Raw genomic sequence first — 25821 nt, forward strand, 5'->3', positions numbered from 1 at the left:
TGTTTTCCATAGCGGCTGTACTAGTTTGCATTCCCACCAACAGTGTAAGAGGGTTCCCTTTTCTCCACACCCTCTCCAGCATTTATTGCTTGTAGACTTTTGGATAGCAGCCATCCTGACTGGTGTGTAATGGTACCTCATTGTGGTTTTGATTTGCATTTCTCTGATAATGAGTGATGTTGAGCATCTTTTCATGTGTTTGTTAGCCATCTGTATGTCTTCTTTGGAGAAATGTCTGTTTAGTTCTTTGGCCCATTTTTTGATTGGGTCATTTATTTTTCTGGGATTGAACTGCAGGAGTTGCTTGTATATTTTTGACATTAGTCCTTTGTCTGTTGCTTCATTTGCTATTATTTTCTCCCAATCTGAGGGCTGTCTTTTCACCTTGCTTATAGTTTCCTTTGTTGTGCAAAAGCTTTTAAGTTTCATTAGGTCCCATTTGTGTATTTTTGCTTTTATTTCCAATATTCTGGGAGGTGGGTCATAGAGGATCCTGCTGTGATTTATGTCGGAGAGGGTTTTGCCTATGTTCTCCTCTAGGAGTTTTATAGTTTCTGGTCTTACATTTAGATCTTTAATCCATTTTGAGTTTATTTTTGTGTATGGTGTTAGAAAGTGTTCTAGTTTCATTCTTTTCCAAGTGGTTGACCAGTTTTCCCAGCACCACTTGCTAAAGAGGTTGTCTTTTTTCCATTGGATATCCTTGCCTCCTTTGTCAAAGATATGGTGTCCATAGGTGTGTGGATTTATCTCTGGGCTTTCTATTCCGTTCCGTTGATCTATATTTCTGTCTTTGTGCCAGTACCATACTGTCTTGATCACTGTGGCTTTGTAGTAGAGCCTGAAGTCAGGCAGGTTGATTCCTCCAGTTCCATTCTTCTTTCTCAAGATTACTTTGGCTATTCGTGGTTTTTTGTATTTCCATACAAATTGAGAAATTATTTGTTCTAGTTCTGTGAAAAATATCATTGGTAGCTTAATAGGGATTGCATTGAATCTATAGATTGCTTTGGGTAGAATAGCCATTTTGACAATATTGATTCTTCCAATCCATGAACATGGTATGTTTCTCCATCTGTTTCTGTCCTCTTTGATTTCTTTCATCAGTGTTTTATAGTTTTCTATGTATAGGTCTTTTGTTTCTTTAGGTAGATATACTCCTAAGTATTTTATTCTTTTTGTTGCAATGGTGAATGGTATTGTGTCCTTAATTTCTCTTTCTGCATTCTCATTGTTAGTGTATAGGAATGCAAGGGATTTCTGTGTGTTAATTATATCCTGCAACTTTACTATATTCATTGATTAGCTCTAGTAATTTTCTGGTAGAGTCTTTAGGGTTTTCTATGTAGAGGATCATGTCATCTGCAAACAGCGAGAGTTTCACTTCTTCTTTTCCTATCTGGATTCCTTTTAGTTCTTTTTCTGCTCTGATTGCTGTGGCCAAAACTTCCAAAACTATGTTGAATAGTAGTGGTGAGAGTGGGCACTCTTGTCTTGTTCCTGATTTCAGGGGAAATGTTTTCAATTTTTCACCATTGAGGGTAATGCTTGCTGTGGTTTTGTCATATATAGCTTTTATTATGTTGAGGTATGTTCCTTCTATTCCTGCTTTCTGGAGAGTTTTAATCATAAATGGGTGTTGAATTTTGTCAAAGGCTTTCTCTGCATCTATTGAGATAATCATATGGTTTTTATCTCTCAATTTCTTAATGTGCTGTATTACATTGATTGATTTGTGGATATTAAAGAATCCTTGCATTCCTGGGATAAAGCCCACTTGGTCATGGTGTATGATTTTTTTAATATGTTGTTGGATTCTGTTTGCTAGAATTTTATTAAGGATTTTTGCATCTATGTTCATCAGTGATATTGGCTTGCAGTTTTCTTTTTTTGTGGCATCTTTGTCTGGTTTTGATATTAGGGTGATGGTGGCCTCATAGAATGAGTTTGGAAGTTTACCTTCTTCTGCAATTTTATGGAAGAGTTTGAGTAAGATTGGTGTTAGCTCTTCTCTAAATTTTTGGTAGAATTCAGCTGTGAAGCCGTCTGGTCCTGGGCTTTTGTTTGCTGGAAGATTTCTGATTACAGTTTCGATTTCCTTGCTTGTGATGGGTTTGTTAAGATCTTCTATTTCTTCCTGGTTCAGTTTTGGAAAGTTATACTTTTCTAAGAATTTCTCCGTTTCTTCCAAGTTGTCCATTTTATTGACATAGAGCTGCTGGTAGTAGTCTCTTATGATCCTTTGTATTTCAGTGTTGTCTGTTGTGATCTCTCCATTTTCATTTCTAATTTTGTTAATTTGGTTCATCTCCCTTTGTTTCTTATTGAGTCTTGCTAATGGTTTGTCAATTTTGTTTATTTTTTCAAAAAACCAGCTTTTAGCTTTGTTGATTTTTGCTATGGTCTCTTTAGTTTCTTTTGCATTTATTTCTGCCCTAATTTCATTCACATTGCTTCAAATGGCAATTTTTAATTCATTTTTATGGTTGAGTAATATTCCTTTGGTGTGTACACACACACACACACACACACACACACATCATATCTTCTTTACCCATTCATTTATTGATGTATACCTAGGTTGCTTCCATGTGTTAGCTATTTAAATAGTGTTATAAGCCAACTCATTAGAAAAGACTCTGATGCTGGTAAAGAGTGGAGGCAGGAGGAGAAGTGTACAACAGAGGATGAGATGATTGGATGGCATCACCAACTCAATAGACATGAGTTTGAGCAAGCTCTGGGAGATCGAAGGACAGGGAAGCCTGGCGTGCTGCCATTAATGGGATCACAAAGAGTCGGACATGACTGAGCTACTGAACAATGATGAATGATGAGGCTAGCAGCCTTTTTATCTTTTATAAAAATTAATTTCTTTACTTTAATTGCAGGCTAATTACTTTACAAGATTGTAGTGGTTTTTGCCACACATTGACATGAATCAGCCATGGGTGCACATGCATCCCCTATCCCGAACCCCCTTTCCACCTCCCTCCCCATCCCATCCCTCTGGGTTGTTCCAGTGCGCCAGCTTTGAGTGCCCTCTTTCATGCTTCAAACTCTGACTGGTCATCTGTTTCATATATGGTAATATACATGTTTCAGTGCTGTTCTCTCAAATCATCCCACCGTTGCCTTCTCCCACAGAGTCCAAAAGTCTGTTCTTTATATGTTTCTCTTTGCTGTCTTGCATACAGGTTCATTGTTACCATCTTTTTAAATTCCATATATATACATTAATATACTATATTGGTGTTTTTCTTTCTGACTTACTTTTTCATCCACCTCATTAGAACTGATTCCAATGTATCCTTTTTAATAGCTGGGTAATATTCCACTGTTGATATGTACCACAACTTTCTCATCCATTCATCTGCCAGTGGACATCTAGCTTGCTTCCATGTCCTAGCTATTGTAAACAGTGCTGCAGTGAACATTGGGGTACGTGTGTATCTTTCAGTTCTGGTTTCCTCAGTGTGTATGCCCAGCAGTGGGATTGCTAGGTTGTATGGCAGTTCTATTTCCAGTTTTTTAAGGAATCTCCACACTGTTCTCCATAGTGGTTTTCCTAGTTTGCATTCCCACCAACAGTGTAAGAGGGTTCCCTTTTCTCCACACCCTCTCCAGCATTATTGTTTCTAGACTTTTGGATAGCAGCCATTCTGACTGGTGTGAGATGGTACCTCATTGTGGTTTTGATTTGCATTTCTCTGATAATGAGTGATGTTGAGCATTTCTCCAGGTGTTTGCTAGCCATCAATGTCTTCTTTGGAGAAATGTCTGTTTAGTTCTTTGGCCCATTTTTTGATTGAGTTATTTATATTTTTCTGGTATTGAACTGCATGCACTGCTTGTATATTTTTGAGATTAGTCTTTGTCAGTTGCTTCATTTGCTATTATTTTCTCCCATTCTGAAAGTTGTCTTTACATCTTGCTTATAGTTTCCTCTGTTGTGAAAACGCTTTTAAGTTTAATTAGGTCCCATTTGTTTATTTTTGCTTTTATTTCCATTACTCTGGGAGGTGGGCCGTAGAGGATTCTGCTGTGATTTATGTCAGAGAGTGTTTGCCTTTGTTTTCCTCTAGAAGTTTTATAGTTTCTGGTCTTACATTTATATCTTTAATCCATTTTGAGTTTATTTTTGTGTATGGTGCTAGAAAGTATTCTAGTTTCATTCTTTTACAGGTGGTTGACCACTATTCCCAGCACCACTTGTTAGATGCTCTTTTCTCCATAATATTCTTGCCTCCTTTATCAAAAATATGGTGTCTGTAGGTACATGGATTTATCTCCAGGCTTTCTATTTTGTTCCATTGATCTTTATTTGTTTTTGTGTCAGTATTGTACTGTCTTGATGACTGTAGCTTTGTAGTATAGTCTGAAGTCAGCAGCCTTTTTATCTTGTAAAATTTTTTCTTATCCTAGTTCACTGGTACAGTTGAGCAGAATGGTGAAGAAGATATCTTTGTGTATTCTCTCTAGGAGGGACAATTCTCAATATTTGATAATTCAACAGAACGCTTTCTGTCTTTTGGTAGATTGTTTCCATCAGAGTAACTAGAGGTTTCCTATTCCTTGCTAAGGTATTCTATATTGGAAATGTGTTGACATTTATAAAATGCTTTCTCTTTACCTGTTGAGATACCCTTATGATTATTCTCCTGTAGTTTTTCAATTACTGTTATTTTCAAACATTGATTAAAGTTCAAATGCTAAACCAACCTTGTAATTATGAAAACAATTCAACGTTTTCATCTGATCAATAGCCATGCAAATGTGAAAACCCAGACAACTTGGTAAGACAAACCTATTCCACTGAGTTTTACATTTGCATTTTGAAAAAGATTGGAGACTGTGTTATCAATTAAAAATATAATTTGAAAAATCTACAAATTATAAATACTGGAGAAGGTGTGGGGAAAAGGGAACCCTTTTCTACTATTAATGGAATGTAAACTGATAGAGCTACCATGGAGAACAGTATGAGATTTCTTAAAAAACTAAAAATATAGTTGCCATATGACCTAGTAATTCTACTACCGAGCATATACCCCGAGATAACGATAATTCAAAAAGCCTCATGCATTCCAGTGTTTATTGCAGCACTATTTACAATAGCCAGGACATGGAAGCAAACTAAATGTCTATCAACAGATGAATGAATAAAGAAGATGTGGTACATATATACAATAGACTATTACTCAGGCAAAAAAAGCATGAAATTGGTCATTTGCAGAGATATGGATGGACCTAGAGTCTTCATACACAGTGAAGTTAAGTCAGAAAAAATAAAAGAAATATATATTAATGTGTATGCATGGGCACGCACACACACACACACACACACACACACACACACACACACACACACACATAACCTAGCAAAACAGTAGAGATGACCTTTTTGCAGGGCAGGAATAGAGACACAGACATGTGGACACTGGGAGGGAAGAGGGGGTGGGATGAATTGAGAGATTGGAATTGACATCTATAAATTGCCATGTATAATAAAAGATAGAAAGTGAGAACTAGTTATATAGCACAGGGAGCTCAGCTCAGTGCTCTGTGGTGACCTAGAATGTGTGGGATGGGGGGTGGCGAGGAAGGGAGGTCCAAGAGGGAGGGAGTATATGTACGCACATAGCTGATTCACTTCTTGTAAAGCAGACACTAACACAATGTTGTAAAGCAACTATTCCTCAATAAATAAATAAAATATACTTAGACTTTTATGACATGTAATGCAACTAGCTCTTAAATATTATTGCGGAAATGAGCCAAAAGGAAGTTTACACTAACATAACAGGAATAGGCAATCCCAAAGAATGCTCAAACTACCGCACAATTGCACTCATCTCACACACTGGTAAGGTAATGCTCAAAATTCTCCAAGCCAGGCTTCAGCAGTATGTGAACCATGAACTTCCAGATGTTCAAGCTGCTTTTAGAAAAGGCAGAGGAACCAGAGATCAAATTGCCGACATCCTCTGGATCATCAAAAAGCAAGCGAGTTCCAGAAAAACATCTGTTTCTGCTTTATTGACTATGCCAAAGCCTTCGACTGTGTGGATCACAATAAACTGTGGAAAATTCTGAAGGAGGTGGGAATACCAGACCACCTGACCTGCATCTTGAGAAACCTGTATGCAGGTCAGGAAGCAACAGTTAGAACTGGACATGGAACAACAGACTGGTTCCAAATAGGAAAAGGAGTACGTCAAGGCTGCATATTGTCACCCTGCTTATTTAACTTATATGCAGAGTACATCATGAGAAATGCTGGGCTGGAAGAAGCACAAGCTGGAATCAAGATTGCTGGGAGAAATATCAATAACCTCAGATATGCAGATGACACCACCCTTATGGCAGAGAGTGAAGAGGAACTAAAAAGCCTCTTGATGAAAGTGAAGAAGGAGGGTGGAAAAGTTGGCTTAAAGCTCAACATTCAGAAAACTAAGATCATAGCATCTGGTCCCATCACTTCATGGAGAATAGATCAGAAAACAGTGGAAGCAGTGGCTGACTTTATTTTTGGGAGCTCCAAAATCACTGCAGATGGTGATTGCAGCCATGAAATTAAAAGATGCTTACTCCTTGGAAGGAAAGTTATGACCAACCTAGATAGCATATTAAAAAGCAAAGACATTACTTTGCCAACAAGGGTCTGTCTGGTCAAGGCTATGGTTTTTCCAGTTCTCATGTATGGATTGAGAGTTGGACTGTGAAGAAAGCTGAGTGCTGAAAAATTGATGCTTTTGAACTGTGGTGTTGGAGCAGACTCTTGAAAGTCCCTTGGACTGCAAGGACATCCAACCAGTCCATCCTAAAGGAGATCAGTCCTGGGTGTTCATTGGAAGGACTGATGCTGAAGCTGAAACTCCAGTACTTTGGCCACCTCATGCGAATGGTTGACTCATTGGAAAAGATCTTGATGCTGGGAGGGGTTGGGGGCAGGAGGAGAAGGGGATGACAGAGGATGAGATGGCTGGATGGCATCACCGACTCGATGGACGTGGGTTTGAGCAAGCTCAGGGAGTTGGTGATGGGCAGGGAGGCCTGGCGTGCTGCGATTCATGGGATCGCAAAGAGTCGGACACGACTGAGTGACTGAACTGAACTGAACAGGAATATCACAATTTGAGTGCTACAAATTGCAAAGTAAATCTAATGTCTTTCAAAGAAAAGTGTGAAAGAGAAAACATTTAACAAGGATATAAGACTTGCCGTGTAGATTGAACAACACCGTGGTAAACCAAACGGAAATAATCAAAGCAAAGATTACGATTAACAAGTCCTATGTTGGTAAGAAAAGCTCAAGGCTTTGGACTTCCCTAGTGGTCCAGGGGTAAAGAATCTGCCTGCCAATGAAGGGCATATGGGTTTTATCCCTGGCCAAGGAAGATGCCACATGCTGCAGAGCAACTAAGCCTGAGGGCCACAACTACTGAGCGTGTGCTCTAGAGCCCAAATGCCACAACTACTGAAGGCCTCATGCCCTAATGCCTGTGTACCACAAGAGAAGCCACCAAAATGAGAAGCCCACACACCACAACTAGAGAGCTACCCCTGCTTGCAGCAACTAGAGAAAGGCTGTGGGCAGCAACCAAGACCCAGCACAGCCAAAAATAAATGAATGAATAAAATTAAAGAAGAAAGGTTCAAACTTTAGTTCCCACATGGTGTCTAGCTATTAGCTAGGGATTGATAGGAAGAACATGGCCTTAACTCTAAATCTGATGCAGATCTTAAACTCACTAACAGTTGGAGCCTGTCAGTTGCCTATAGCCCTTGCAACAGAAGAGCATCTCCAGACATGCAAAGTGAGAATCATGATAGAAACAAAGGTCCAGTGTGAGTCCCTAAAAACTCTTCTCTTCCAGACCAAAGTATTAACCAGAAAGATACTACACCCATGGAGAAGAGCAGAGTTTAGTGCTCCATCAAAGACAAAAAATGGAAGGTGTTGGTTTTCCTGCAATGTTGATACCCGTCAGTTTGTACCAGTCTAACCTCTTCTTTATTTTGGGGGGCTCCAAAATCACTACAGTTGGTGACTGCAGCCATGAAATTAAAAGATGCTTGCATCTTGGAAGAAAAGCTATGACCAACCTAGACAGCATATTAAAAAGCAGAGACATTACTTTTCCAACAAAGGTCCAGCTAGTCAAAGCTACGATTTTTCCAGTAGTCATGTATGGATGTGACAGTTGGACCATAAAAAGAGCTGAGCCCTGAAGAATTGATGCTTTTGAACTGTGGTGTTGGAGGAAACTCGTGAGAGTCCCTTGGACTGCAAGGAGATCCAACCAATCAATCCTAAAAGAAATCAGTCCTGAATATACATTGGAAAGACTGATGCTGAAGCTGAAACTCCAATACTTTGGCCACTTGATGTGAAGAACTGACTCATTGGAAAAGACCCGGATGCTGGGAAAGATTGAAGGCAGGAGGAGAAGGGGACGACACAGGATGAGATGGTTGGATAGCATCAATGACAATGCATGAATTGTCTCCTTCTCCTGAGTTTCTACTGAAAGAGCACTTTTTTCTTCAGGTAATTATTTAATTCCTTGCTCTTTCAGTAGAAATTCAGGAGAAGGAGACAATTCAGAATTTGACTTGTGTGATATTAAGAAACAAGTCCCTTTATATGGACTTTCTCTTGTGATGACACAACAGATTCTAAAAATATCTGATACAGTTGAGTTGCATTAGTGGCTGAACTGGCCCGAGACAGGAAAGTCTCCAAGCTTTCACCAGAGCTCTAAACGCATCTACTGCCCTAACATGTAACTGCTGCTTGCTGCATTGTAGGAAACGGATATAGGGATGATGTTGTAACAGACATTATCTATTACATATGCATGTATGCTTTCTTTCTCAGTCCCTCAGCTGTGTCCGACTCTTTGCAACTCCATGGACTGTATGATCCGGCCATGATCCTCTATCCATGGGATTCTCTAGGCAAGAATACTGGAGTGGGTTGCCTCTTCCTTTGCAGAGGATCTACTTGCCCCAGAGATGGAACCTGCATCTCCTACGTCTCCTGCTTTGTCAGGTGAATTCTTTATCACTGAGCCACCTAGGAAGCCCCAGCTGTTAAATGTGAGGGATGTATCATTCCTCCCATTGTTAAAGTAGCAATTCAGTTTCATAACATAATAGACCTCAGTATTGGATATCATTTCTGCTTATGTTTTCATGTAAATATAGGTGTCCTTAAGCAAAAACAGAAGTTGCCTGGGATCTCAGCTTGTCCATCATTAGTTACATAATATTTCACAGTGAAATTTCTCATCTAAAAATGTATGAATTAGTTAATGGCAGGAAGTTTGCACCTCAGATTGTATAGCTCATATGGTATGCAATATGGATACATATTCATATATTAGCAATACTGTACAATAAATCAAACACAATATGCAGTGAATTGTGGAATAGAATTTATTAAGAAACAGGTATGTAAGACTCCTGCATCTAGGAAAACAACATAAAGTGGTCCTAAGGAAGAAAGCAAGTTACAGGATCCCTGAGTACACTGATAAAGAAAATTTGTTTATGAAGATTATGGTCAATTGCAGAAACCTATGAAAATGTTATGAGGATTTGTATTCGAAATTATTTAGAATGACTAGGAAGTCGATCCTGACATCAGAGTTAATACCCAGACAAACTCCATATGAAGGGGATGATGCATGAAATTGATATATTATCCCCATACAGGGAAGGAAGAGATACGGGGAAACCCTTTTCACTGCATTCAGCTGACTCACAAGCTTTTATACAGGTGATGAGTAACTGAAATTCTGGTATAACATGCTAAGTCGGCGACGTCTAGTAAGTGATTTTGTCCACACAATAGCAAGCTAGTTAACAAATGATGTTGAGTGGGGATGGGGAAACTTTGGTGAAGTGATCAGCAACAGGAAGGCTGGCAGCAGCTGGACACACAGCTAGGGCGACAGCAGGTGGTCTGACAGCAGACAGGGGCGGTGCAAGCCTGGCAGCAGCTGGATCCACATTCTTGGGCTTGGCACCCAGGCAGGCAGCAGCACGTGGGGTGGTAGCAGATTCTGTGGCAGTACACAGGACCACAGCGAGCTGGCTGACAGCAAGGCTGGCCGCAGCTGGACCCACTGAAGGTTTGTCCACAGCTGCTAGACCCACAGCAGATGGGCTGACAGCAGATGCTCACACAAGCAGGCTTGCGGCAGGTGGTCCTACAGCAGGTGGTTTCACTAGTTTGATAGCAAGTTGCAGGGCAGGAGGGCTGGCAGCAGATGGTCTCACAGCAGGTGGGCTGACAGCAGGGTTTGCTGCAACAGGTGGGCTGGCAGCAGGAGGTCACACAAGTAGGTCTGCAGCATGTGGTCCTGCAACAGGTGGTTTGACAGCTAGTTGGGGGACAGCAGGGCTTGCAGCAGCTGGACTCACAGCAGGTGGTCCTGCAGCTAATGGGCTGACAGCAGGTGGGCTGGCAGCACGGGGAGCAGCATGAGTGGGCCATTGGGTCTGTGAGGAGGGTGCACTCCTGTTCAGAAGTGAGTTTCTCAGATTCTGCTCACTCCTCCTGTTCTGGGGCTTTTATATCCTGGACCCCCAATGTTGGGACCAAGAAGCAGGACTTTCCTGGTTGTTCTTTATGTTATTGTTGTAGTTTTGATCATTGTCATGGAGGAAGTTGCTTTCTTAGTGTTTTATAGAGAGGCCTCTGTAAATTAGTGTTTGATCTTTTCCTTAATTGGGTCTAGTACTTAAGAATCTTTCCTAGAAAAGAAAAAGTCAGGAATCATCACCAGCAGCATTTCTGGTCCTGTGACATCATCTGGTCATGGGTAGTTCCTGCTGGCTCTGTGAAGGTCAGAATAGTTCTCCTTTCTCAGCTTTCTTCCTTTGGCTCTACTCAGACTGGGACATGCCTCGAAAGCGTCGGGATGCTAATACATTCTGTGATGAATGAAGCCTGCTTGAGTTCAAGCCCGGTCTCTGACAAAGTCAGAGTTAAGACTTCTACATGTATTTGTATATATCTGTATTTGGAAACTAGATTGAAGTGTTTCCCAGTTTCATCAGGGTCATCTGAATAGAGGATGGTTGGCAAATTGTTTTTCAAATGAAAATCAGCACCAAAACTGGAATAGAGGCAAAAGCTGAATCCTATTTTCCTTACTGTTTCAGTGCTATTTTCTAGGTAGGTTAATGACCTCTGGTGAGACATCCCAACTTGCATATACTTTCTTCTACAACTTGTGACAAGCAGGTTAGATAGGAGAATAACTAAGGTATGTTTGAATCTGTAAATTTATATATTCCGACAAATGTTGAATCTCAGCCACAATTTCTTAAAGGTTTTAGGCCACATTTTCTCTCTTTTAGATGTATATGTTTGCATATAATTGCCATGTAATGGGAAAACAGATAGTCAACAGCAGTAGAAAGGATAAAATGATAATGTAATTCCAATGGCAGAAAAAAGGAAAAATTTAAAATTTGTGTGGAACCACAAAATATCCAATGCAATATTGAAAAAGAAGAACAAAGCTGGAAGCATCATCTTCCTTGATTCCAAACAGTATTACAAAGCTCTATTAAACAAAACAGGATGGAGTGGAAAAAACTGGCACTTAGATCAATGAAATAGAATAAAGAGGCCAAAAATAAGTCCACACACTACATGACCTACTAATTTATTACAAAGGAGCCAAGAATATATTAATGCAATAAGGAAATTGCAATCTTTTAAACAAATAGTGGTGGGAAAACTGGGCAGCCATGTGCCAAAGAATGAAACTGGACTCCTCTCTTACACCATCCACAAAAATTAACTCTAAATCGATTAAAGACCTGAACTTAAGACCTGAGATTATAAAACTCCTGGAAGAGAAAATAGATAGGAAGTTCCTTGACATTGGTCTTAGTGCTGACTTTTTGGATTTGACGCCAAAAGTAAAGGCAACAGATCTAAAAGTGGGAATAATTAAATAGTTTATGCCTAGAAAAGGAAACTATCAACACAATGAAAAGGAAACCTATTGAATTGAGAGAAAATATTTTCAAATCATATTTCATAAAGGGTTGATATTCAAAATGCATAACTCAATAACTCACATGACTCACAACTCACAGGACTCAATAGCAAAAATGAAACAACCTCATTTAAAATCGGCAGAGGTTCTAAAGACACACTTTTCCAAAGAAGACATGCAAATGGCCATCAGATACATGAAAAGGTGTTTAATATCACTAATCAACAGGAATGCAAATCAAACCCACAATGAGATATCAGTTCATACCGGATTTAGCATGGCTATCATAAAAGTGTCAAGACATACAAAGTTTTAATGAGAATATGAGAAAAGGGAACCCCTTTCCCTGCTAGTTGAAATGGGAATTGGTGCAGCCACTATGGAAAACATTATGCAGTTTCCTCAAAATTAAAAACAGGGCATGGGGAGAATAGAATATGATCTAAATAGTCTACTTCTTGGCATTTATCTGAAGAAAACAAAAACACGGACTCAAAAAGATTTATGCAGCCACATGTTCATTATAGCACTGTTTACACTAGCCAAGACATGGAAACAACCAAAGTGTCTGTCAATGGATACATGGATAAAGAAAACATGGAACATATTATATAATGGAATGTTATTCAATGATGAATAGAAGGATATCTTCCCATTTATGACAATGTGAATGGACTTTGAGGCCATTAAGCTAAATGAAATAAGTTAGAGAGAGGCAAATACCATGTGATTTCACTTATATAAGGAATCTTAAAAGAATTTTTCTAAAACTGAGCTCATAGATAGAACAGATCCATGGTAGCCAGAGGTGGGGGTGGGGTGGGTGAAACAGGTAAATGGGATCACAAGGTACAGGCTTCCAGTTATAAAATAAATGCATGGGGGATGTGATGTACAGCATAGTGACCATAGTGAATAATACTGAAATCTTTGAAAGTTGCTAGAAAAGTAGATTTTAAAAGCTCTCATGCAAGAAAAAAGACTTTGTAGTTATCAATTGTGACAGATGTTAACGTTAACTAGACTTACTGCAGTGATAACTTTGCAACATCTACGAATATCAAATTATTATGTTGGAACAACTATAAACAATATAACACCGTGTCAATTAAAGCTCAGTTTAAAACAAACAAACAAGGATAGATACACACCAGTAGAATTCAGAAGTCTCATATCAGGAGAGTACATACACCACTGTAGTGAAATAGTGAAACACTTTTATTGTTTCTACCACTGTTGACTATCTGCTTTCCCTATGACATGGCAATTACACTCTTACATATGTACCTAAAAGAGAGAAAACAGGGCAGAAAAAACTCTAAGAAATTATGGCTGACACATTTGACATTTATTGAAATCTATAAATCCATAAAGTTATCATCCTATCTACCTATTTGTCACAAATTATAAAAGAAAGTATGTGCAAGTTGTGATGTCTCATCAGAGGTGATTGATCCAGCTAAAAATAGTTATGGGACATTAATGAATTGATGTCTGAAAACAGGGTACAGTTTTGGCCTCTATTCCAGCTTTGGTGCCGACTTGCTAGTGAAGAACAATGTGCCAACATCTTCTACCTAAATGTACCTAATAAAGCTGGGAAACATTTTAGGTCAGTCACTACTGATTTGAAAGACATGTAGATAGATACACGTGATCGTCTTGAATCTCAGACTTCCTCTGACATCACACTTGGACTTTAGCTGGCTTCATTCATCACAGAATGCATCAACATCCAGCAAGTCTCAACCTAAGTGTAGTCAAAGGAAGAAAGAAAAGATGACTGCTCCGACCCTGGCCAAGGCAGGAAGAACTATCCCATGACCTGATGATGTCACATGACCAGACATGCTGCTGGGATGATTCCTTATTCTTTTTCCCTTCTGGAAAAGGTTCTTAAGTACTAGTCCTAATTAAAAAGAAGATCAAACACTAATTTACAGAGGCCTCAAAACACTAAAGAAATCATTTCCTCTTGGATAATTTCCCATTGACTGCAAAAACAACATACACAACAAGGAAAGTCTTGCTTATTGGTCCCAACATTGGGGGTCCAGTGTATAAAAAGCCCCAGAACAGAAGCAGTCCTCAGAATCTGAGAAACTCACTTCTAAACAGAAGTCCACACTCCACCACTGACAAAATGACTCACTCCTGCTGCTCCCCGTGCTGTCAGCCCAGCTGCTGTGAGCCCAGCTGCTGTCGGCCTTGCTGCCCCCCAACTTGCTATCAGACTAGTGAAAACACCTGCTGTAGGACCACCTGCTGCAAACCCACCTGTGTGACCACCTGCTGTCAGCCCACCTGCGCTGGGTCCAGCTGCTGCCAGCCTTGCTGTCCCCCTGCCTGCTGTCAGACCACCTGCTGCAGGACCACTTGCCTCAAGCCTGTTTGTGTGACCACCTGCTGCCAGCCCACCTGCTGTGAGTCCACCTGCTGTCGTCCTTGCTGCCCACCAACTTGCTATCAGACTAGTGAAAACACCTGCTGTAGGACCACCTGCTGCAAACCCACCTGTGTGACCACCTGCTGCCAGCCCACCTGCTGTGGATCCAGCAGCTGTGGACAAACCTGCAGTGGGTCCAGGTGCTCTCAGTCTTGCTGCCAGCCAGCTTCCTGTGCACCCGTGTACTGCCACAGAACCTGCTACCACCCCACATGCTGCTGCCTGCCTGGGTGCCAAGACCAGAGCTGTGGATCCAGCTGCTGCCAGCCTTGCAGCCGCCCTGTCTGCTGTCAGACCACCTGCTGCAGAACCACCTGCTGCCGCCCTAGCTGTGTGTCCAGCTGCTGCCAGCCTTCCTGCTGCTGATCACCTTGCCAAGGAGCCACTGTTCCTATAAAACACCTTCTATTAATTGACTTGCTACCTGGGCACAAACAAAATCACTTCTTAGACTTTGCTGACAACTGGCATGCTCTACCAGAATTTCAGTTACTCATCTCCTTGCTTAAGAGCTTGTGAATTAGCTTCCTCCAGTTGTCTTCCTCTGGTGTAGGAGGACCATGTGCCAACTTCCTGCATCTGTGATAAGGAAGCATGTCTTGGTTTTGACTCTGAAAATAGGATTGATCATCTAGTTCTTCTGAGTAACTTAAGAAAACGAGATCTCAGAATGTTTCTATAGGTTTCTGCAGCCTATCATAATCTTTATAATCATATTTTCTCTTTTGCTATCCTCATAGTTCTTGTATCATGCTTTCTCCTTTTACGATCACTTTGACGTTTACCCATATGTTTCTCAATAAATGGTGTACCACAATTCTTCTATATGTGTTTGATTTATTGCACCACCTTCCTGACATAGAAATTTATATATCATATGCTTTATCCATTATGAGCATCATATTAGCCCCCTTCCTAATTATTATCTCATTATTAAAAACCCATTTCATTGTGTAGTATGATTTACCTAATAATAAACAGACTCATCCAGGATGAAGTCTTCTGTTCCTGCTCAAGGGCACTTACATTTACATCCCAAGGAACTATTAATAGATGTCTGAGCCTCAGTGACTATGCCCTTGGCAAGCTATAGTTGCTGTCATTGTTCATGTGGTTATCTACAGCTGGGCCTGGACACACCACGAGATACTCCAAGGAAATTATGCTCACACTATTTCTCCCTGCCCTCTATCTTTTCACGATAATTATCCCTCAGCAATTAGTAACTCCTCTCTCTGCCCACTGGTCTATCTAGATGAGGAGTCCAAAATGACCAGGTGACAGTTTAAACATAGACTATATTCCCTAAAATGTGTGACTTTTATAGTATTAAACCCTTCAATCCAGGAGAGTGTAGATCCATGGGGAGGGGAAGAACAGATTCCCATATATGTCACCCTGAGTTAAAGTGAGAGGGTTCACTGCTACTTCACTTTCTGCAACCATGTATACTGCCTCTGTGGATATACATGGTACTACCTATTTGGGAACCACATAGTGGCCATTAGGTCGAAGTATGTACCGTATTCAGAAACAACAGATCAACCTCGTGTGTTGTCATCTCTAAGTTGGTTCTTACTGCAATCTCCACCATCTAATTTTCCATGGGCCAGCCATCTCTTGATGAAACTGAAAGAGGCTCAATACTCTTGGCTTAAAACTCAACATTCAGAAAACTAAGGTCATGGCATCTGGTCTCATCACTTCATGGCAAATAGATGGGGAAACAATGGACACATTGAGAGACTATTTCGGGGGGTTCCAAAATCACTGCAGATGGTGACTGCAGCCATGAAATTGAAAGACGCTTGCTCTTTGAAAGAAAAGTTATGACCAACCTAGACAGTATATTAAAAAGGAGAGGGTTACTTTGCCAACAAAGGTCCATCTAGTCAAAGTTATGGTTTTTCCAGTAGTCATGGATAGATGTGAGAGTTGGACTGTAAAGTAAGCTGAATGCCAAAAAATTGATGCTTTTGAACTGTGGTGTTGGAGAAGACTCTTTAGAGTCCCTTGGACTGCAAGGAGATCCAACCAATTCATCCTAAAGGAGATCAGTCCTGAGTGTTCATTGGAAGGACTGATGCTGAAGCTGAAACTCCAATACTTTGGCCACCTCATGCGAAGAGTTGACTCATTGGAAGAGACCCTGATGCTGGGAGGGGTTGAGGGCAGGAGGAGAAGGGGATGACAGAGAATTAGATGGCTGGATGGCATCACTGACTCGATGGACATGAGTTTGAGTAAACTCCAGGAGTTGGTGATGGACAGGGAGGCCTGGAGTGCTGCAATTCATGGGGTCACAAATAGTTGCACATGACTGAGTGACTGAACCGAACTGACTGAACTGAATGATTCTCAGTTTTATCAGAGACATTTAGATAGAGGATGGTTTGCACAATATTTTTTATTTGAAATTCAGCACCAAAGCAGGAGACTAGAGGAAAAAGCAGTACACTGGGTTTCAGACATCATCTTATACATGTTCCATCCCTATTTTATAGCTAAGTCAGTGTTCTGAGGTGAGATCTTCCAACTAATACATACTTTTTTTTTTTTTTTACAAGTTGAGGCAAATAGGTTAGGTAACATGATAGCCAAGATACATTTGAATTTGGTGATTTATACATTTCAACATGTGGACTGTGTGACATAATTTCTTAAATTTTTTTTCAACACCATCCTCTCTCTAATCTAGTTAGAAATGTAGGAGTGTTATAATTGCCATGTCACAGGGATAGCCTCCCTGGTGACTGAGATGGTTAAGAATCTGCTTTCAGTCTGAGAGACCGATGTTGAATCTGTGGGTTGAGAAGATCCCCTGGAGAAGGGCATGGCAACCCACTCCAGTATTCTTCACTGGAGAATCCCATGGATAGAGGAGCCTTGTGGGCTATAGTCCATGGGGTCGCAAAGAATTGAACATGACTGAGTGACTAACATTTTCACTTTTCAGAGAAAGCATATAGTCAACAATAGTAAAAGGAATAAAACAGCTTTTCAACATTTCACTACCAGCAATATTACCTGCTCTCCTGATATTCTGAGCTTTCTAAATTCCACTGTTTTGTCTCTTGCTTGTTTTTTACTTTTTTTTAGCTTTTTTTATTTTGTATTGGGGTATAGCCAATTAACAATATTGTGAAAGTTTCAGGTGAACAATGAAAGGACTCAGCCATACATATACAGATATCCATTCACCCTGAAGTCCCCCTCCCACCCAGGCAGCCACATAACATTGAGCAGAGTTCCATGTGCTATTCAGTAGGTCCCTGCTGGTGTTCCATTTGAAATATAGCAGTGTGGATATGAATGTCCCAAACTCCCTGCCTCTTCCCACTGGCAACATAAGTTCATTTTCTAAGTCTGTGAGTCTCTTTCTGTTTTCTAAGTTCATTTGTATCATTTCCTTTTAGTTTCAACACATAAAGATGTCATACAGCATTTCTCCCTCTCTATCTGACTTATTTAACTCAGTATGATACTGTAGGTCCACCCGTGTTGCTGCAAGTGGCATTATTTCATTCTTTTTAATGCCTGAGTAATATTCCATTTTATATTTGTACTACATCTTCTTTATCCATTCCTCTGTTGATGGACATTTAGGTTGATTCCATGCATTGACTATTGTAAACAATGCTCCAATGAATGTTGCAGTGCACTGTATCCTTTCAAATCATTTATTTCCTCCAGACATATGCCAGAAGTGGGATTGCAGGTCATATGGTAGGTCTATTTTTATTTTTTTAAGGGACCTTCATACTGTTCTCCAGAGTGGCTGTACCAATTTACATTCCCCCTGACAGTGTAGGAGGGTTCCCTTCTCTTCACATCCTCTCCAGCATTTATTGTTTGAGGATTTTTTGAAGATAGCCATTCTGGCTGGTGTGAGGTGATATCTCATTGTAGTTTTGATTTGCATTTCTCTAATAATTAGCAATGTTGACCATCTTTTCATGTGCCTATTGGCCATCTGTATATCTTCTTTGGAGAAATGTCTATTTAGGTCTTCTGTTCATTTTTTGAGTGAGTTTTTTGTTTTGATGCTGTCATGAGCTGTTTGTAAATTTTGGAGACTAATCCCTTATCAGTCACATCATTTGTAAATATTTTCTCCCAATCTTTGGATTGTCTTTTCTGTTTATTGTTTCCTTTGCTAAGCAAAAGTTTTTGAGTTTGAGTAAGTTCCATTTGTTTATTTTTGTTTTTATTTTCATTATTCTTGGAGATGAATGGAAAATATGTTGCTATGATTATGTCAGAGAGTGTTCTGCCTCTAGGGGTTTTATAGTGTCAAATCTCACATTTAGGTCTTTAGTCCATTTAGAGCTTATATTTGTATATTCTAGGTTAAAGAAGGAATGATTTTCATTTTTTTACATGTGGCTGTCCAGTTTTCCCAGAACCACTTATTGAAGAGACTGTCTTTTCAACATTGTGTAGTCTTGCTTCCTTTGTTATAGATTAGTTGGCCATAGGTGCATGGAGCTATTTCTGAGTTTTCTATCTGGTTCCATTGATCTATATCTATTTTTGTGCCAGTACCATACTGTTTTGATGACTGTAGCTTTGTAGTATAGTCTGAGGTTAGGGAGCCTGATTCCTCCAGCTCTGTTTTTCTTTCTCAAGATTGCTTTGGCTACTCGGGGTCTTTTGTGTCTCCATAGAAATTTTGATATTTTTTTATTCTAGTTCTGTGAAAAATGCCACATAATTTGATAGGGATTGCATTAACTCTGTAGATTGCCTTGGGCAGTATTGTCATTTTGATGATATTGATTTTTCCAATCCACAAACATGGTTTATCTTTCCATCTGTTTACATCTTCTTTGATTTCTTTCATCAGCATCTTATAGTTTTGGATTACAGGTCTTTTGCCTCCTTTAGGTAGGTTTATTCCTCAGTATTTGTTTGTTTGTTTGTTTGTTTGATGCAATGGTAAATGGAATTGTTTCTTTTTTTTTCACTTTTTATTTTTTATTTTTATTTTTATTTTTTATTAGTTGGAGGCTAATTACTTCACAACATTTCAGTGGGTTTTGTCATACATTGATATGAATCAGCCATGGATTTACACGTATTCCCCATCCCGATCCCCCCTCCCACCTCCCTCTCCACCCGATTCCTCTGGGTCTTCCCAGTGCACCAGGCCGGAGCACTTGTCTCATGCATCCAACCTGGGCTGGTGATCTGTTTCACCATAGATAGTATACATGCTGTTCTTTTGAAATATCCCACCCTCACATTCTCCCACAGAGTTCAAAAGTCTGTTCTGTATTTCTGTGTCTCTTTTTCTGTTTTGCATATAGGGTTATCGTTACCATCTTTCTAAATTCCATATATATGTGTTAGTATGTTGTAATGTTCTTTATCTTTCTGGCTTACTTCACTCTGTATAATGGGCTCCAGTTTCATCCATCTCATTAGGACTGATTCAAATGAATTCTTTTTAACGGCTGAGTAATATTCCATAGTGTATATGTACCACAGCTTCCTTATCCATTCATCTGCTGATGGGCATCTAGGTTGCTTCCATGTCCTGGCAGTTATAAACAGTGCTGTGATGAACATTGGGGTGCACGTGTCTCTTTCAGATCTGGTTTCCTCAGTGTGTATGCCCAGAAGTGGGATTGCTGGGTCATATGGCAGTTCTATTTCCAGTTTTTTAAGAAATCTCCACACTGTTCTCCATAGCGGCTGTACTAGCTTGCATTCCCAGCAACAGTGTAAGAGGGTTCCCTTTTCTCCACACCCTCTCCAGCATTTATTGCTTGTAGACTTTTGGATAGCAGCCATCCTGACTGGCGTGTAATGGTACCTCATTGTGGTTTTGATTTGCATTTCTCTAATAATGAGTGATGTTGAGCATCTTTTCATGTGTTTGTTAGCCATCTGTATGTCTTCTTTGGAGAAATGTCTGTTTAGTTCTTTGGCCCATTTTTTGATTGGGTCATTTATTTTTCTGGAATTGAGCTTCAGGAGTTGCTTGTATATTTTTGAGATTAATCCTTTGTCTGTTTCTTCATTTGCTATTATTTTCTCCCAATCTGAGGGCTGTCTTTTCACCTTACTTATAGTTTCCTTTGTAGTGCAAAAACTTTTAAGTTTCATTAGGTCCCATTTGTTTAGTTTTGCTTTTATTTCCAATATTCTGGGAGGTGGGTCATGGAGGATCTTGCTGTGATTTATGTCGGAGAGTGTTTTGCCTATGTTCTCCTCTAGGAGTTTTATAGTTTCTGGTCTTACATTTAGATCTTTAATCCATTTTGAGTTTATTTTTGTGTATGGTGTTAGAAAGTGTTCTAGTTTCATTCTTTTCCAAGTGGTTGACCAGTTTTCCCAGCACCACTTGTTGAAGAGGTTGTCTTTTTTCCATTGTATGTCCTTGCCTCCTTTGTCAAAGATAAGGTGTCCATAGGTTCGTGGATTTATCTCTGGGCTTTCTATTCCGTTCCATTGATCTATATTTCTGTCTTTGTGCCAGTACCATACTGTCTTGATGACTGTGGCTTTGTAGTAGAGTCTGAAGTCAGGCAGGTTGATTCCTCCAGTTCCATTCTTCTTTCTCAAGATTACTTTGGCTATTCGAGGTTTTTTGTATTTCCATACAAATTGTGAAATTCTTTGGTCTAGTTCTGTGAAAAATACCGTTGGTAGCTTGATAGGGATTGCATTGAATCTATAGATTGCTTTGGGTAGAATAGCCATTTTGACAATATTGATTCTTCCAATCCATGAACACGGTATGTTTCTCCATCTGTTTGTGTCCTCTTTGATTGAATTTCTCTTTTTGATCTTTTGTTGTTAGTGTATAGAAATGTAACCAATTTCTATGTATTAATTTTATAACCTACAACTTTACCAAATTCATTGGTGTGGTCTAGCAGTTTTCTGGTAGCATCTTTAGGATCCTCTATGTATAGTATCATGTCATCTGCAAATTGTAACAGTTTAACTTCTTTTCCAATTTGGATTCCCTTTACTTCTTTTTCTTATCAACTGCTGTAGCTAGGACTCATAAAACTATGTTGAATAAAAGCAGTGAGAGTGGGCATCCTTGTCTTGTTACTGATCTTAGAGGGAATGCCTTCAGCTTTTCACCATTAAGTATGATGCTTCTTGCTTGTTTTTTAAAATTGAAGTATAATTGACATGTAACTTGCAGTAAATCCTATATGTACAAATGAGTTCTATTCTGAGAGGATGTTGGTAAGTCCAATTTGTTCATAAGTCCAACAATGTTAGCCTAGGTACTCAACTGACACATTCAGCAATATAGTTCTGTGCTGTAATAGGTTTATAATATTTTTCACACAAATAATACATAAAAACAAACACAAAAAATAAAGATAACATCTTAATCTTACCATGCAGCACCTTGAAAAGTACAATAGCTTGCATAGGAACACATTTGCATCTTTGAACATTCACAACTTGATGGTTCATATATAGGGAACTTACTGTATATTATTTCAGGTATACAACATAATGATTCAATATTTGTATATATTGCCAAATGATCACCACAATAAGTCTAGTTAACCTCTATCATTATCCATAGTTACAAATTTTTGGTGTGATGAGAACTCATACTATCTACACTCTTAGTAACTTTCAAATAAGCAACTGAGTATTATTAACTACAGTCACTATGTTATACATTACATTCCTCATGCCTCTGATGAGATACATTCTCCCTATACCCATTTTGTTGAGAGCTTTTATCATAAACCAATTTTGATAAGTCAAATTTTGCCATAGCTCTATTTGCATCTATTGAGATGATATATGATTTTATCTCTCATTTTGCACATTGATTGTGTTAGAGTTGCTGAACCATCCCGAGTCTATGGAATAAATCCCACTTAATCATGGTATCTGATATTTTTACTGTGTTACTGAATCCAGTTTGCTAATATTCTGTTAAGGACTTTTGTATCTATGTTTATCAGATTTTCCTTTCTTGCAGCATTCTTTCCACTGTTTTTATCAGGGTGTTGCTGGCCTCATAAGATGAGTTTGGGAGTGTTCTTTCCTTTTCTAATTTTTGGAAGAGACTGAGAAAGATGGACATTACTCTTCTTTAATGCTAGATAGAATTCACAGTGAAGCTGTCTGCTCCTGGACTTCTCTTTGTTCAGACCTTTGATTCTTGACTCAATCCCTTATTAGCAATTGGTCTGTTCAGATTTATTATTTCTTTCTGCTTTTCTATTTCTTTTTAATTTAATGTTAGTAGGTTGTATGTTTCTAGAATATATGTATTTCTTATAGGTTGTCTAATTATTTTGGCATTAACTTTTCATAGCAGTCTTTTATAATCCTTTCTATTTCTGTGATATCAGTGGTAATGATTCCCCTTTCATTTCTGATTTCAATTGAATATTTTCTTTTTCTCAATGAGTCTAGCTAAATGTTTGTCAATTTGCTTATCTTTTTATTAAAAGTAGCTTTTAGCCTCATTGATCTTTTCTATTATCTTTTCTGTCTTCATTTTATTTATTTCCACCATGATCTTTGTTATCTCCTTGCATCTGCTAACTTTAGGCTTCTTTTGTTCGTTTTCTAGTTCTTTGAGTGTAAATTTAGGTTGTTTATTTGAGATTTTTCTTGGTGTAGACATTCATTACTATGAAATTACATTTTAGAAATGCTTTTTATGTATCCCATAAATTTTGGCATGGTATAATTTCATTTTCATTTGTCTCAGAGTATTTTTTAATTTCTCTTTTGATTTCCTCTTTGACCCAATGGTTGTTAGCTGGATGGTATTTAATTTCCCTATACTTGTGAATTTTCCATATTTCTGCTTGCTATTGGCTACTATTATGGTTTCAAAAGGCATTTAATATAATTTTAATTTTCTTAAACTCATTAAGACTTGTTTAGTAATCCAACATATGACCTATCCTGAAGCATGTTACATGTTGCTTTTGAAAGGAATGCTTTATACCTGCCTCTTAAGTCCATCTATGATCTTTGGAGCTATTTAAGCTCAACGTTCTCCTGTAGGTTATCTTTGTGGGTGTTCTGGATGACCTATCCACTGGTGAAAGTGGGATATTAGTGTCCTCAACTGTATATCACTGTATAGCTGACTGCTTTTTCATTTAGGTCTGTAAATATTTTCATTATATATTTAAATTCTCCAACAATATAAACATTCTGATCAAGAGGTTCCATGAGCATTTCTACTCTTGATATTTTCCAAGAAAAATGGAAACATATATATAATATATATTTATAAATTATATCTATTTATATATTTATCAAAATGCATACAAAAACATTTATAACAATACTATTTTAGTATTTTCAATAGTCCCAAACTGCAAAATATATATATACATATACACATTTATATATACACACATATTTGTATATTATAAAGTATATATAAATATGACACAATTTAGCTGTTCACACTGAAGTTAATTTGTAATATTATAATATATACATTATATATTTTATACATGCTATATAATATATATTAAAATATAAATATATTAAAGTATAATATAAAGTATAAATATATGAAATACATGTTGCATTATATATTATATATAAATATTATATATATCCACATTGCATATATTTATCCAACATTATACCAACACTATAAATATTATATATATTATTTAATGATTTATACTTAGCTGTTGATACATCAGCAGTCGTGTAAACAGCCAAATTGTGTCATATTTATTCAGTGGAATATTATACAAGAACAAAAATAAATAATACCTAGATAAATCTCACAGTCATAATGTATGAATAAAGTAGTCACTTCTATAATACTTCATTTATACAAAGCATGCAAAATCAACTAACAGTGTTGCAAGTAAATGAAATGGTTGCCGTCTTTGGGATGATTGAGGGGTATAATATGAAGGGAAGAAGGTTAAGCTTTTTTTTCTTATCCTGGTAACAGTGACATGGGTTGTTCACTTTGTGATAATCTATCAGACTGAAAATTAATAAATTTTAACAAATTGTAAATTTTTTTTCCATTTATTTTTACTAGTTGGAGGCTAATTACTTTACAATATTGTAGTGGTTTTTGCCATACATTGACATGAATCAGCCATGGATTTACATGTAAATTTTTAATTTGAACACTTTATCATCATTACCATCTTTCTAAATTCCATAAATATGCATTAATAAACTGTATTGGTGTTTTCTATAAGTGAGACAGCAAAAGAGACACAGATATAAAGAACAGACTTTTGGGCTCTGTGGGAGAAGGCAAGGGTAGGATGATTTGGGAGAATAGCATTGAAATATGCATATTACCATATGTGAAATAGATGACCAGTCCAAGTTTGATGCATGAACAGGGCACTCAAAGCCAGTGCACTGGGACAACTGAGAAGGATGGGGTGGGGAGGGAGATGGGAGGGGGGTTCGGGATAGGGGATACATGTACACCCATGGCTGATTCATGTCAATGTATGGCAAAAACCACTACAATATTATAAAGTAATTAGCCTCCAATTAAAATAAATTAATTACTTTTAAAAATTTTTTGAATACTTTATAAATGAATGTTAAACACAAAAACATTTTGAACATGTTAGGACTCATAGATACCTTAGGTATCATCTCATCTAGTCTGCTTCTTTAATAAAGTAACCAAAAAAAAAAAAAAAACTGCATTCAGTGATGAGAGATCATTGACTCTACAGGTAAAGAACTAAGACTAGAGTCACTAAGTCTTGATTGAAACTGCTTCCAGCTATAGGTGAAAATTTCACATCCTGAGAATCCTTCAAATGGTAAAACATAAACTGACTTATGCTTTCTTAGTCTCAGCGTATTACTTCCATTCTTCCCACCTGCTTTGTTCTCCTTTGCCATATGAAAGATTGTGCCAAACATCCTCTACCAAGTGTCTGATAAAAGTGAGATACACAAGGAGAGTAGATTGCTAGAGAGATGCCTCACAACAATCCCTGAAGATTATTATCTCCATTTCTCATAAGAAAACACTTCACAGTGTAATGTTGTATAGCTGATATAGAAAGACTCAGATCCAAGACTGGGTCTTCTGTTCCTGCTCAAGGGTACTGGCATTCATATCTCAAGCAAAATTATTAATAGGAAAACCCTGGGGCAGAGCAATGGGGAGACATTCATTTGCATTTCTTCTTTAAGAGGTGGAAGTAAATGGAAGTAAAATTTTCCTATAGTACAGATAGCATCTGCTTACAAAATTCTTCCCAAATCAAGTCCCCCACAACTCAGTAAACACTAACTACATGTTGGGGGAACCAGGGGCTGTGTTTTAGAGCTCTCATAAGTGCAGGCAGAAGGAGAAGAGGGTGTCAGAGGATGAGATGGCTGGAT

The 25821-nt window shown here is 38.4% G+C and overlaps 2 protein-coding genes across 4 annotated transcripts; one reads left to right on the forward strand and one right to left on the reverse strand.

Moving 5' to 3' along the window:
- Positions 1–9424: 9424 nt before the first annotated feature.
- LOC122695065 (keratin-associated protein 9-2-like) lies at positions 9425–10612 on the reverse strand. Of its 3 annotated transcripts, none has more exons than XM_043904544.1 (2): positions 10001–10612; positions 9425–9931 (listed from the first exon to the last, which is right to left on the reverse strand). In XM_043904544.1, the coding sequence occupies exons 1-2, from the start codon at positions 10505–10507 to the stop codon at positions 9917–9919; spliced, it is 522 nt and encodes a 173-aa protein (XP_043760479.1). In that variant the 5' UTR covers positions 10508–10612; the 3' UTR covers positions 9425–9916. The 3 variants fall into 3 exon arrangements, with proteins under 3 accessions (XP_043760479.1, XP_043760480.1, XP_043760478.1); XM_043904545.1 differs by having other exon boundaries at positions 9425–10172; positions 10296–10603; XM_043904543.1 differs by having other exon boundaries at positions 9425–10596.
- A 3492-nt stretch (positions 10613–14104) lies between these two features.
- On the forward strand, positions 14105–15289 carry LOC122695073 (keratin-associated protein 9-2-like). Its single transcript, XM_043904554.1, has one exon. The coding sequence runs from the start codon at positions 14170–14172 to the stop codon at positions 14836–14838; it is 669 nt and encodes a 222-aa protein (XP_043760489.1). The 5' UTR covers positions 14105–14169; the 3' UTR covers positions 14839–15289.
- Positions 15290–25821: the final 10532 nt, after the last annotated feature.

The sequence above is a fragment of the Cervus elaphus genome, chromosome 5 (assembly GCF_910594005.1).
Source record: "Cervus elaphus chromosome 5, mCerEla1.1, whole genome shotgun sequence".
In the NCBI taxonomy this organism is placed as follows: domain Eukaryota; kingdom Metazoa; phylum Chordata; class Mammalia; order Artiodactyla; family Cervidae; genus Cervus; species Cervus elaphus.

Coding starts and splice junctions, on each gene's coding strand:
- LOC122695065 (XM_043904543.1), bottom strand. CDS start 10,507: ATGGCCCACTCATGCTGCTCCCCGTGCTGCCAGCCCACCTGCTGTCAG.
- LOC122695073 (XM_043904554.1), top strand. CDS start 14,170: ATGACTCACTCCTGCTGCTCCCCGTGCTGTCAGCCCAGCTGCTGTGAG.